The following is a 13,461-nucleotide window of genomic DNA, read 5'->3' as shown; positions in this document are numbered from 1 at the left end:
ACACACACACACACACACACACACACACACATGTTTGTGTATTGTCATCTTTACTGCTATCCATCACTTGCTCTTTCTCTCTCAGCAAACATGTAGCTGTTATCACTGCACTTTTTGCCTCATTTTTCATTACTTCCTTTTTACTACCTTGTCACTCAAATCAGTCTCTCCCTTAATTACTTTTGTAAGAGGAAAGATGGAGATATATGCAGAAGCAATTCACCTTGTTAGCTCAACATCAACGCCAACTTAATTGTGCAGAGCAGATCAGTCATATGATAATCCCCTCATTTTCTATACCAATGTCTATATTGTAGCCTTTAAGGGGCTAGGATATGATTTGTAAGATATTTGGTTGCAGTTTTCAGCAGGTTGAGCAATTGTGTGTGTTACAAGGCCTGATGAAAAATCTTGTCTGCCAGCAAATGAGGAGAGAGAGAAAGAGAGAGAGAGAGAGAGAGAGAGAGAGAGAGAGAGAGACACACACACACACACAGACAGACAGAGGGAGGGTGGAGGAGGAGCAAGTGGCTTAGTGGTTAGGGGTTCTTGGCTCATAATCATAAGGTTGTGAGTTTGATTCCAGGTAGCACATTGTATCCTTTTCATATTGTTCCAGTCAAAAAGAGTAGTATCTGTATTTGAAAGGGCCAGCCTTGTTACATTCTGTGTTACACTGAATCTCCCTGAGAGCTATGTTTAGGGTACACCAGTGGAAGCTTATGTATAGGAACTGCAGCACCCTCTATTTCCACTCAATATTATTGATAACATTCAATGTCTTTTTTTCTTTAATTCTTTCTTTATACTGGTACATTATATAATCGTTAAGCTTAATGTCAGTAGCCATCCCCTACTTTATGAAAAAAATACAAAAATCCTTGTATAGAACTGTGCACTTCACAGTTCCAGCAAGGCAGTGTTTGGCTGTTGTGTGCATGCTCACATGTCCAAGATAGGAAGCTGCACGCTAGAGAGTGAGCACTGTCTTTCACGCAGTGCTGACCCTGGTCTTCCAGTGAAAGTTAGTGTTTCTTTTTGACTCCGTATGTGTTGTGCTTAAAAACATGTTTATATTCTTGAATGTGATAAAATGTAGAATTAGATTATTATCCTGCTTCCAGCTACAGTGTTGCTGCCAGGATTTGAAAAATAGGGCAAATTTTCCCCTCTTACTTTGTGATTTAAAAAGCAAGGAGGAATTTTCAGCAGTGGCTAAAACTTGAACCAATCAAGTTTATGTATAAATTTTTTTATATGTTTGTTTCCTTTTACACAATATTAAAACAACAGCTAAAAGTTTTCTGAAGAAGTACACCAACTAATTTTATCTATGTGCTGCCACTGGGATACAAGCATCTGTGGAGTGCTCGGCTATTGCATGTTCATTTCATGAGCAGGCTGTTCTGTTGATCAGATTAACTGGAATTTTGTAATCAATGGAGTGCCAATTTAAATATATCGTTTAACATCCACCTTCCTTGCTGGCATGGGTGGGACTGTTTGACTGGAGTTGGCCAGGCAGAAGCCTGCATCAGACTTTTGTGTCTGTTTTGGCAGGATTTTTACAGCTGGATGCCCTTTCTGCAACCATCCAGCAGGATGGACTGAGTGCTTTTTACGAGACACAAGCACAGTCAAGGTCAGGTTTGGCAAGGTTTATACTGTTGGATGCCCTTCCAAATGTTAACCACTTTCCACTTTTTAAGTGGCACTTATACTGACAGGGTCACCAAGTAACTTACAAGACATAAATCTTTTGATAGGGGAGGGGGCATTGGAGGAGGTGATCTTGTGTCAGTTTATGGAAGGTTATAGTGAGACAGACACACAGAAACAGGTGTCTTGCTGCAGAAGTAGACAAGGTTGCCTGGTCGGAGAGAGAGAGAGAGATCAGGAACAAGGACAAAAACAGATGTGCTGCTGCAAAGAAGATGCATGGTTGTGCAACCATAGGGAAGAGCAGGCATAATCACAAGGGACGAGGATCAGAATATAAATAGGATGGTTGAAGAGAGGAAGAGAGATATATAGATGGTGGAAAGTGCCAGGACATATTCTTGAGGTTTGAAAGTCATAATATAAATGGCAGGACAGAGTCAAAGAAACATGATTAGAGAGTGGGGAGGGGAATGCATTGAGTGATGGAAACCTGGTTATATAGAGTGGGGGAGAGGCTACCAGACAGCAATGATACAGACATGAGGACAGGACTGGGGAGTGAGAGGTAAGCATAGCGTATGAAGGAGGAAATGTAAGGAAGAGGTGTAGAGATGTAGTTTGGTTTGTTGGGGTAGGGTGTGAAAAGTTTTCTTAAGTGTGAGTGTAACACAAAGAACTTCTAGAACTCAGTTTTGCTGATGTGAGCGGGTTTTCTCAAGAACCTCATATCGCCAGACATCTTGATTCATTATCATTTCCTCCATGGGGCCCAATATCTATCCATACCACTTCATCCCATGTCTGCAGCAGGTACTGTCCACTTTCAGTGATTGGCACTTCTTTATGCAGCTGTCCTCATTCATATACATCACATGTCCAAACCAATGAAGTCTTCTCTCTTGCATGCTACATTTGATTTCTCTTATACCCAACTTTCTCAATACATTTGCACTTTGTTGTACATGCACATCCAACAGAGCATACTGCTTTCATTTCTCTCCAGCCCATACATGTCCTCTGCATTCAGAGCCCTGTCTCACTACCATGGAGTATAACTGTTTGTACACAAGCATCATATAGTCTACCTTTCACTCTGAGAGAGAGTCCTTTTGTTGCCAGCAGAGGCAATAGCTCTCTGAACTTCCTCCACCCAATTCTTATTCTAGAAACAATACTTTCAGAACATCCTCCACCATTGCTAATTTGGTCACCTAGGTAACAGAAACGATCTACAACCTCAAGTGAGCCTCCTGGGCATTTGAGACCATCTAAGTCCCGTGTGCTCCTTAGTGCTTATTGTTCCTACACATCTGCCACATACAAAGACGACTTTATCTGTTAATCTACCTGTGATTCCACTGCACCTCTTATGTGTCCATAATTTACACTGGGTGCAGCAAATGGAATTTCTTTCAATTCTTTTCCTACATATTGAGCAGGGCCATTGTTTATATCTTTATCTCTCTCACTCACCCCTCTCTGTCTCTCTCTCATACTCTCCCTGTCTCTCACATACTCTCTCCGACCATCTGTCTTAACATTTTCTATTTCATGTGCCATTTGAACTAACAGGTGTGTATGCATGCATATAAGTAAGCATTTACATGTGCATGTGTCTATGCATCATCATCCTTATACATCCGTTTTCCAATCTGGCATGGACTGGATGGTTTGACTGAGCACTGGCAAGCCAGGAGACCTCACCAGGTTTCAATCTGATCTGGCAATGGGTGCATTTGAATAAATCTGTGTGTGTGTGTGTGTGTGTATAATAACTATACTAATAATCTAAAGGTAAGATCCAAGCATCCTGGTGTAGAGGTTAGTAAGAATTGAGCAGTATATATACATATATATATAATTATTGGGGACTGGGAAAAGAAGGGGGGAACTAAAACTCAATCATTCTAGAACGTATTTGTCTAATTATTATTTTAAATGAACAGTCAATCATTCTAGAACTACCAGAATAAAAACGTAAACACCTGAAAGACTTTGCCTCTATTCCTTACTAAATGTCTTTCCCTTTTCTTCATTGTTAAAAGTAAAGAAGCTAGAAAAGATCGATCATATTTCAGTCTAATTGTCATTGTAAATGACTGAGGCTTTCCCTTCTCTGTCTCTACGCTTCACTCCTTTTCTCTATGGTTAAGAGAGTGAAGGTGCATGGTTCAGCAGTTAGGGGTATTTGGCCCACGATTGTAAAGTCATGAGTACAATTCCCGGCGGCATGCTGTGTTCTTGAGCAAGGTTTTCTACTTCACCTTGCTGCAGTCCACTCAGCTGGCAAAAATAAGTTGTAACTGTGATTCAAAGAGGCTAACCTTGTCACAGTCTGTGTGAAGCAGAATCTCCTTGAGAACTACATTATGATATGCATGTCTGTGGAATACTCAGCCACTTGTGCATTAATTTTTCGAGCAGACCATTCCATTGATCAGATAAACAAGAACCTTGTCATCGTAAGCAACGGAGTGCTATTTTTAAAAAAAGTGTGAAAGAAAAGGAAGGCAAAAATATCGTAAGGCAAAAATGTCATGTGTTTAGTATAAGCAGTTTCTTGTTTTCTATTGTAATTACATTTGTATTGACTCTGTTCTGGGTCTTTGAGGCCAACAAAAGAAATCATTGTCGTTATTATTTTTCTTTTATTACAGGTTTCTCCTCTCGAGGAGATCACTTCGGAAAAATAAGAGCCGTTCAGAAGATAGTGTCCTTATGGAACAGCATGCCTCCAAATCTGGTTTCCTACGAAAACTGGCATACTCTGTTGAAGGAATTGATAAAACTTTGCATATGGTAAGTGACTTTTACTAGAAAACCAAGCCAACAAGGAAAAAAAATATATATATATATATATATATATATATATGCATGCCTATGTTTGTACGTATGTCATTAATCAGTTTTATTTCAAGATTTCTTGCCAATAGAGAAAGGGCCAGTTTCTAACCTAGATCCAAGGCTCCTTCATTGGAATTTCAACATCAACAGGGTATTTTTGCAGATTTGTACGTTTTGTTTAATGTATGTATTCTCATACTTATAGTTGCATATATAGACATGCTCATATATACTTAAATGATAAACTTCTGGAAAGTTTTACAGATTTTTACAGTTCCAGTTATGGATTGGTTCTGTAATCTTCAAATCAGCTTTCTCCTTTCTGATTTTGAGAAGCCTAATTTCTCAAGATTGGTATTTAAGAGGTGTGTTACATATCTCAGTGTTCCAATAATTACAGGTTTAAACCTGGACTTGTAATCTGGATAGAGTAACTGCAGATTTATTATTAGCTCAGCGTAGGTGTTCTCTTTTTCACTGATCTTCAGCTTTATATTAACATCCGTTGGGCAGCTGATTTCCACAACTATACACACTTTCTCTTCTCTATCGCAAATCATTATATCATTATATATAACATTAAATAATGTTGTACTTACATTTTAATGAGGTTTTCACTGGGACATTCCACCAGTACTCCTTTTTATTATGAGTGGCTATGGCTTCTTTATCCTTGGGGTTATTCTTTCGATGGATATCGTTATGCAGTGTCCTAGCTACATCATATCTCATCATAATACCATGATGACATTTTTAAACAACTGTTTATGATGTGGATGATATCATTGGTGTTAACTCCACAAAGTCTGCATTGGTCGTCACATTTTACTGTTTCTCCTGCATCTGTCCCTTTTGTGCATCAAGTATTTGGTTGATATTTCCTGTTCCTGGATTGCAAACACACCCTTCAAAGTGGGACATTGTAGTGGAGTGTGCAACTTCTTTGGGCATGTATTTAAGGTGGTCAGACAAGGAATGCTGCTCAAGGTGCTGCCTTCCAAGTCTTAAAATGGTATCAGCTTCATGTATGCAAACTTGGTAAAGGAAAGCACTTTGACACTTGGTGATTAAAAGATGTTGCCAAAGGGATGTGATACAACATTCAAAGGTATTTTGGTTTGATGTTAAGCTTTTGCCACCTTGTTTTCATTTTAAGTAGAGGCAGTCTATGTCACTGTTTATGTTGAAATTATGTGTGCTTGTTAGTAGTTTTATTGAATGCAGAGAGTTCTGAGGTTGTTGCTACATATTGATAGATTGTGTGTGTGTGTTCTACATGGTGCTTGGGGTCCATCAAGTGATGCTACCTGTTTCACATCTTTTTTCTATCATCCAAGAAATCAACCACAATCTCCTTTTGGTTACTACCCATGTATAACATTGCTAAAACTACATTAAAAGAAAATAACAATGTTACCAATTTAGATGCAGAAAATACTACTTCGGGGATTTAGAGACAGAATTTATCTTCCTTTAATAGAAAGGATATCTAAGAAAAAATACAGGTGCTCAGCTAGCCAAAAATTATTGCAATTATGTTGAATTTCATTGTTTTATCACTAATCATTATTGATGCATTTTTTGTTTTTAAATTGTTTATTGCAGTCACGTTCGGGGAAGTTATCTGGTCATGGAAGCCAACAGAGTTTGAATAGTTCTGATAGCTATGAAGGGGTATGTCTCTCACATTCTCTTCCTTACCTTTTTTTTTCTTACTTCCACCAGCTACACTATTCTTATATACTGTATAATATGAAATACATATATATATATATATATATATATATATATATAAATAATTAGAAAATGGAGAAAACCACAGATTAACAAACACATCAATTAGACCACATTTATAGCTTATTTTTTAATACACAGATTGACATAACAAAATAGGTGATGTAACATGTTATGTCATGATCTGTATGAAGAAATAAGGTATAAATGTGGTCCAATCGATGTGTTTGTTAATCTGTGGTTTTCTCCATTTTCTAATTATTTGCATTGGTTCTTGATAAACTCTTGTTTATCCTGTTGTTACCTGTACTCTACATGCATGGTGTGCCTCCACACCAATACTCGGGGATAATACAGGTAACGGATACCAATAGTATATATAGATATTTTATCCCTTAGTCAGTTATTATAACCGCTAACTTTGTTTACACTTGATATATATATATATATATATATATATATAAAAACAAATAGTAAATGAGTATATGCATATATACGTACAGGTATGTGCATACCGACATCCACCTGTATGTATAGGTGCATATCTGGGTACAGGACATTGCAAACAAACGTAGACGAGAACACACGAGCCACATAGAGAACATTCTCCTTCATCAGCCACCCACGTTTTAACACCGGCGTTTCGACGAGCTTGGGCAGGACGCATCGCTAAAACGGCTCGTCCCATGGATCGCAGATTAAATTTGTATATGCAAATTAAATCTAGCCATGGAGGAATGTAGTGGCGGACAAAATACAAGACAGGATAACAAACAGAAAAGGCTTTACGGCCAGACGAGAAAAATTATGTGTGTATGAACGCGATGAGGCACGGACCAGAGAGGGACAAAGTGGTGCGTGCGTTGCTTGGCGAAAGCCAAGGAAGGAAAGGATTATTGACCGGAAGCATGTGACCATGCCGGTGTAAAGGGAAGAGAGAGAGTGGTAGAGGGAGAAACAGAGGGAGGAAGTAGAAGAATAGGTGAGCAACAAGAGGAAATACGAGGGGGAAAAAGAGATACGTAGTAGTAACAGAGGAAGAACGAGAGGGGTAAAGCGAGATACGTAGTAGTACATACATACATACATACATACATACATGAATTTGTTTTGCAAGATTCCTGATGTAGAATCATGTGTTGAAACAAATAGTGTTATATTTTTAGGACGGTCATTTTTTTTCTTGCTAAATAAACACACATTATATATTTGTTCTCCACTCAATTATTATCATTCTAATTTTATCTTATGTCCATTGTCTGGAAATCTTTCATCACACATCTGTGACTTCTTCAGCGACTCTTCCGTCCACATTTTCCTCCTGTTCTGTTTAGTCCATTCTGTCTCTCTATGATGTGTAATCTTTATCTATATCTGTGTGTGTACACATATCTGTGTTTTGTGTATGTGTGGTTTTAGTGTGTGTATATGAGTTTGCTTACTGTTTGTATCCGTGCCCTTTATGTAGTTTTTTTTTTCATTTATTTACTTATTTATCTGTTTCTTATATTTCATCATAAGTATGTACATGTCTTTTGTATGTGCATGCATGGCTTTATGTATTATACTGTTTATATTTGTTTTGTTTTTTTTCCTTTTGTCTTTAGTCATTATGTTGCATGGTGTGGTGGTGGGAGATATCGTTCCATTCATGTTTCCGCAATCTGTCTATTACTATGTGTGTTGCCTCCATAATCTAAGTGTTGTGTCTGTTCTATGTGCTAATAATATCTTAAGTTGTATGTTATCAACCAAACCTCTATGTTCTAATTGAACATGTTAGTAGAGCACTGATGAGCTTTTCTCCTCCTTGAGCTTCCACCAGTGTTCACCTATTCCACTCCCCTATGCTACATATAAGAAGGAGTACTTAGATGAACATGAGCTTAGTTGTTTCTGCCCCACTAGAGGTAGACCACCTACTATAACCTCAATAGCAAAGAAGACCCTTAGAGATGGAATGGGTGAACCAGAACTATACAGACCCCCCAAAACTACAATCAGGTTAGAAAAATGGTCACACATTGTGGGTGTGAGTCCCAGTGTCACACTTTAGGGCCACATATTCAAGTTTAATAAGATATATACCCAAGGAGAAGGTGCAGCCATCAGTATTCCTGGCAATGTGGCTAACCTATTTATGGTATGGTGGGATAGGAGACTCAAAGAGAAATTAGCAGAGAGCTCCATAATACTAACCATTTACTCCCACTATGTGGATGATATCAACATAGTGACCAAAGTACCCCAACAAGACAGTGTCAATAAACAAAAAGCTAGCACTATAGAGAGCATCCAACAAATAGCTAGCTTCATCCAATAGAGTATTAAAGTAACAACAGACTAACCTGGCAAGCACCTTAACTATAGGCTACCAATAATAGATATGGAACTCTGGTTGGAAACTAAGAATAGTAAGATCCTTCATTTCCACTATGCCAAACTCATAGCCTCTAAATATCTGGTCCGCAAGAACGTAGCCATTGCAGGCAATGCCAAGTTCAATATCCTAATTGTGGACTTGGTGAAAGTGATGAGGAATGTCCTAAATGTGTGACGCTATAGAATTAGAAAGATGCATACAACATTTCATCCACTGCATGCAGTTCTCTGGCTACAACCAAAGGGACAGGATTAGAGTGTACAAAGGAGCCAGGGCAAAGTACAAAACCATCATAGAGAATGATGCAAATGGGATCTGCCTGCTACAAAGGAATAAATCCTGGAACAGCTTGGAAAGGACCAAGAAAAAGATAAGGCCAACTCATAGTATGACAGCAAAAAATACCAGAGTGTCATGTTTATTGATGCTACTGCTGGTGGTGAACTAGCATATCTTTTTAGAAAAGCATTAGATAGGTAAATTTGGATTAAAGTAGTAGAAAGGCCAGGAACTCCCATAAAATCTCTGATCTGTAGAGCTTATTCTTTAGATAGTTTATACTTCAGACTAGAATTTTCAATTTTGGAAGTGATGCAAGTACATGGTACTGCAAAAACTTCAAAAAATTGTATTTGCTGCTCTGGGACAATTTCATTTTGCCTAGCTCTGAAGCACATTGTGTTTTTCTGCATAATACATCTTTAAAGGAATCTTTTTTCAAATGATAAACTGCAGCTCCTGGCATTTAAACAACTCATGCTAAATATGTGTTATTTATAATGGTTACATTATCGAACAGCTTTTATTGCATTATTTGAGTTTATATGATTATCATTTAATGTCTGTTTTCCATAAATGCATATGCATTTATAGGATATATTACCATTGTTATACATCTGCTTTCCCATACTAGCATGGGTTAGATAAAGACTCATTGAAGTAGCATTTTACAGATGGATCCTTCTTTTGTCACCAACCCTTAGTATTTCACTAGTCTTCAAGTTAAAATCACAGAGCTACAGAATATGTTTACAAGAGATGTAAACATATTAACATTTTGTTCAAATGGTGTCATGTAAAGACATGCAGAAAGTAAATGCACTTGTGCACACACACAAACATAAGTGATATACTGAGATCACAAGCAGATTTGACAGAAAAATGTATTTTATATATAGCAAAACACAGGAGTAATTAACAGTAAAGTGCACCCATGGAGTAAATTCTTTCAAATACTAAGAAGTCTTCTAGATAGCTCTTATTACCTAGGTGACATAATCAATTGCGGAAATGTATATATTCTGAAAGCACATAAGTTAGAGAATAAGCAGATCAAAAGAAGTTCAGGAATTATTACATCTACTGACAAGGCAACTAAAGTATTCTCTCTCTGAGTGAAGGATAGATTGTATGATACAATTTGTGATATTGCCTGCTAGTAAAAGATCATCAGTAGATGTGGAGTAAGTGGAAAGAAATGAAGCAAGTATGTTTCTCTGGATATAATGTTAGTGTACATGAATGATGAAGCACAAATGAGCTTTAAAAATGAAGTTGTAAGATGAACTAGATTTAGTGTGCAAGCAAGAAGACTGAGCTGGTATAGGCATGATACATCTGGAGAATCTTGCAAAAAAAAAGGAAGACCAAAAATGATGCAGAAAAAAGTCATAATGGCTGATTTCAAGAGGCTAAACCTCATGAAGGAGATGAGAAAGACCTCTTCAGCTCATGAAAAGAGGGATAAACAGATCTAAAATACTAACGAAGAATATATATACACAAAATTACACTCACACTTGCATGCATGTGCATATTTACTCACATATGGTCACATTACTCTGAAGAAAATTAAATGGAATTCTAAAAATGAAAATTACAATCTATTGAAATGTATCTAGCATTTTCAATGTTAACAACAGTAAGAGCAACATTTTCTTTTTACTTACTTCCAGTTTTCAATACCTGCAAAAGACTTGAATAGCAGTATATGCAGTTATGGCGACAAGCAAGAAAACCCTGGTTTGTCTTTTCTTCATACTTTTCTGTGAGGATTTATATTGTTTTTCAGCACAGTGACAGTTTTTTTGGGTGGGGGTGTTTCTTTACCTGAAAGGATATTATTGATTGAAAAAAATTTCAGTTGCAATTTAGTATCAGGTCAGCCTTGATCTAGTAGTCTTATAAATAGACTAGCAGTATAACCCGATGTTGTCTGGGTGTGACTTATTACGCCATCTACGATAAGTCTTGCTAGGTGAAAATCAACTAAAAAAGAAAGCCTTACAACGAAAAAACCCCTATGATGTAAATATGTTCATAATTCAAAAGATGATGAAATTAATGGGGAAAGTGTGAAGGTTGTTTTGCGTAACATTATTAAATGTATGTAAATTTCATCCGTCTAATTGGCTATACAAATACTTGTGCAAAACAACTTTTTGTGCTGCCCTGAATATACATAGCAGAGTAATCCCTTTTCGCAGGAGGTAGGACGGCAATTTCTGATGAAGCAATTGCTGGTGATCTGTTGCTACACAGTTTTGCCAGAATTCTATCAGATTGGGCAGTAGATGTTGATGCACCATTTTGCATTATATTCAAAGTAGCTTCTGGAATGTGATGAATTACTGCAGTCTGTTGCTGTCTTTTTAAACCGGTTGCTTTCTTTCCCCAGCAAGCTCTCTTCTTTGTAATGAAGTTCATTGATTTGCAATGTGTTGTCCATAAGCTCCGTAGTTTGTATATTTACAAAACATTGATGAACATGAGTTATATTGTAGTGAATGCTTGTGTGTACGTGCGCATGTATGCGTTTGAGAGAGAGCGAGAGAAAATAGGGAGAGAGGAAAAGAGAGAGAGAGAGGGAGAGAAAGGAATAGAGAACGGGAGCAATGAAGAGAGAGGAAGGGAGAACGGAAGACAGTTATAGCAGTTATAGCAATGCGTGTGCGTGTTTATATAAGAAACACACAGAAACTAAATCTTATATCTATAATGTTTATCTGTGTATGTGTTTCTGTGTATGTTGTTGTCACAGATCACATATGTGTGGTTGTGTGTGTTTTTACGTTTCTATGTTATGAAAAATAGGTTAGAGGTAGAAGGGTAGAAGAAAGCTATTAAATGGGAGAGAGGAAGAAGAACGAAGTAAGAGTGAAAAGGTAGAAGGAAAGAATAGTCTTAAAGCAAGTTAATCTATGACTCTGTATGTATCACTTTCTCTCTCTCTCTCACTCCCTCTTTTACTCTTACCCTCTATATTATATGTTGAGCGCGTGACCAATGTGTAAGAACTCCGGTACAGGTAGAAGGGAAGAAATATAAAAGTTGCTAGAAACAACAGCCAAATCTCCCTTAAATCACACAAAGTAAATGAAATTTTAAAAATCTAATTACTGCACTGGAAAGTTCACATTAAGAAAATTGCATTGATGTAAAAATTTGTACGAAGGATCGTTTGTAAAGGTTCAGAAGAGAAAGTAGAAGTTAAAAGGATTTGTAAAGGTAGTAGAAAGAGGAAATTAGATTCTATTAGGGGAAAAATGTTATTTTGTGTAGTTTAATGGATTTTATTCATAATTGTGTGTTATTTTGACAGAAAAAATGACGCTGTGACCTAAGTTATGGTATTTAGAATATTAATTCCGATTCTTTCATTCAAGAAATTTGGAATTGTGTAAATGTATGAATTTTCAACATACACACACACACACAGAGAAAAATCTGCCTTTTATAGATAAGATTAAAAATAAATGACATTCTGGTTGTGACCATAGAGGCAGTGGATTGGAAGAACTGTTAGTGTAAGACAAAATTACTTTTGTTTTTACTTCTGGTCATTTATGTTCTAAGTTCAAACCTCATTGAAGTCAACTTTATCATTTATCTTTCCAAATTTGACCAACTAAAATACCATTCAAGTACCAAAATTGATTTTAATCTACACATACTAGTATTCCCTAGGTTTCTTCATACAAAAGACAGTGGCCAGGTATCTTTTGAGCTTGTACAAGCAGGTGTAAACTGAATTGCCACAGTTTTTCTATGGGATGCAGCTATTGCCTTTGATGAACATGTCTAATGGAAGTATGTTCTAGATGACAAAAGTCACTATGGTCATCCTGTCTTATCATTTAACATCTATTGTCCATGCTCGCATGGGTTGGACAGTTTAACCAGCACTAGCAAGCCAGGGAGCTGCACCATACTCCAGTCTGATTTGGCATTGTTTCTATTGCTGGATGCCCTTCCTAATGCCAACCACTATACAGAGTGTGCTGGGTGCTTTTATGTGGCACTGCACAGGTCCAGACTACATTATCTATTGTGTCCATCTTTTTATAAAATCATGGGTGTATCTTGCATGTTCAAATAACTCTTTTATGGGCTATAATCTCTGAAAATTTAGAAATATAGTAAATCTTTACTTTAATAAACTCTAATGGAGTGGATTTTGAATTCAATACACTGGGCAAAATAATAATACCTTAATAAATAATAATCTTAAGATCAAAATTCCTGTAGGTACTCCAGCATGACTGCAGCCACATGGCTGAAACAAATAAAAGAATAAAATAGTGAGCTGAAGATATTAACTTTTAAGAGAGTGTGGTGAGAGGCAAGAACTATTTCATAGAACAATATTAACAGAGAAAATAAAATAAAATATAAAATAGAAGCAAGAAAAAGTAATGATTGCAAAGAGAAAAATAAATAAATAAATACTACAGAAAAGGCTGATGAGATAAAAGGTAGAAAGAATCTGTACATGTATAAGATTGTTTAATACTGTGTGTGAGAGAGAGAGAAGAATGGCAAGAGGAGTTCATAAAAGT

The 13,461-nt window shown here is 36.8% G+C and overlaps 1 protein-coding gene across 1 annotated transcript in view; it reads left to right on the top strand.

Moving 5' to 3' along the window:
* LOC106870708 (probable serine/threonine-protein kinase nek3) overlaps positions 1–13,461 on the top strand; it is a 64,768-nt gene that overhangs the window by 28,895 nt on the left and 22,412 nt on the right. Inside the window, exons 4-6 of the mRNA XM_052973667.1 lie at positions 4,320–4,461; positions 6,112–6,180; positions 10,579–10,645. Coding sequence (XP_052829627.1) covers positions 4,320–4,461; positions 6,112–6,180; positions 10,579–10,645 — 278 coding nt within the window. The remainder of the gene's footprint in view (positions 1–4,319; positions 4,462–6,111; positions 6,181–10,578; positions 10,646–13,461) is intronic.

The sequence above is a fragment of the Octopus bimaculoides genome, chromosome 16 (genome assembly GCF_001194135.2).
Source record: "Octopus bimaculoides isolate UCB-OBI-ISO-001 chromosome 16, ASM119413v2, whole genome shotgun sequence".
NCBI lineage: Eukaryota > Metazoa > Mollusca > Cephalopoda > Octopoda > Octopodidae > Octopus > Octopus bimaculoides.
This window is presented reverse-complemented; position numbering and strand designations above follow the sequence as displayed.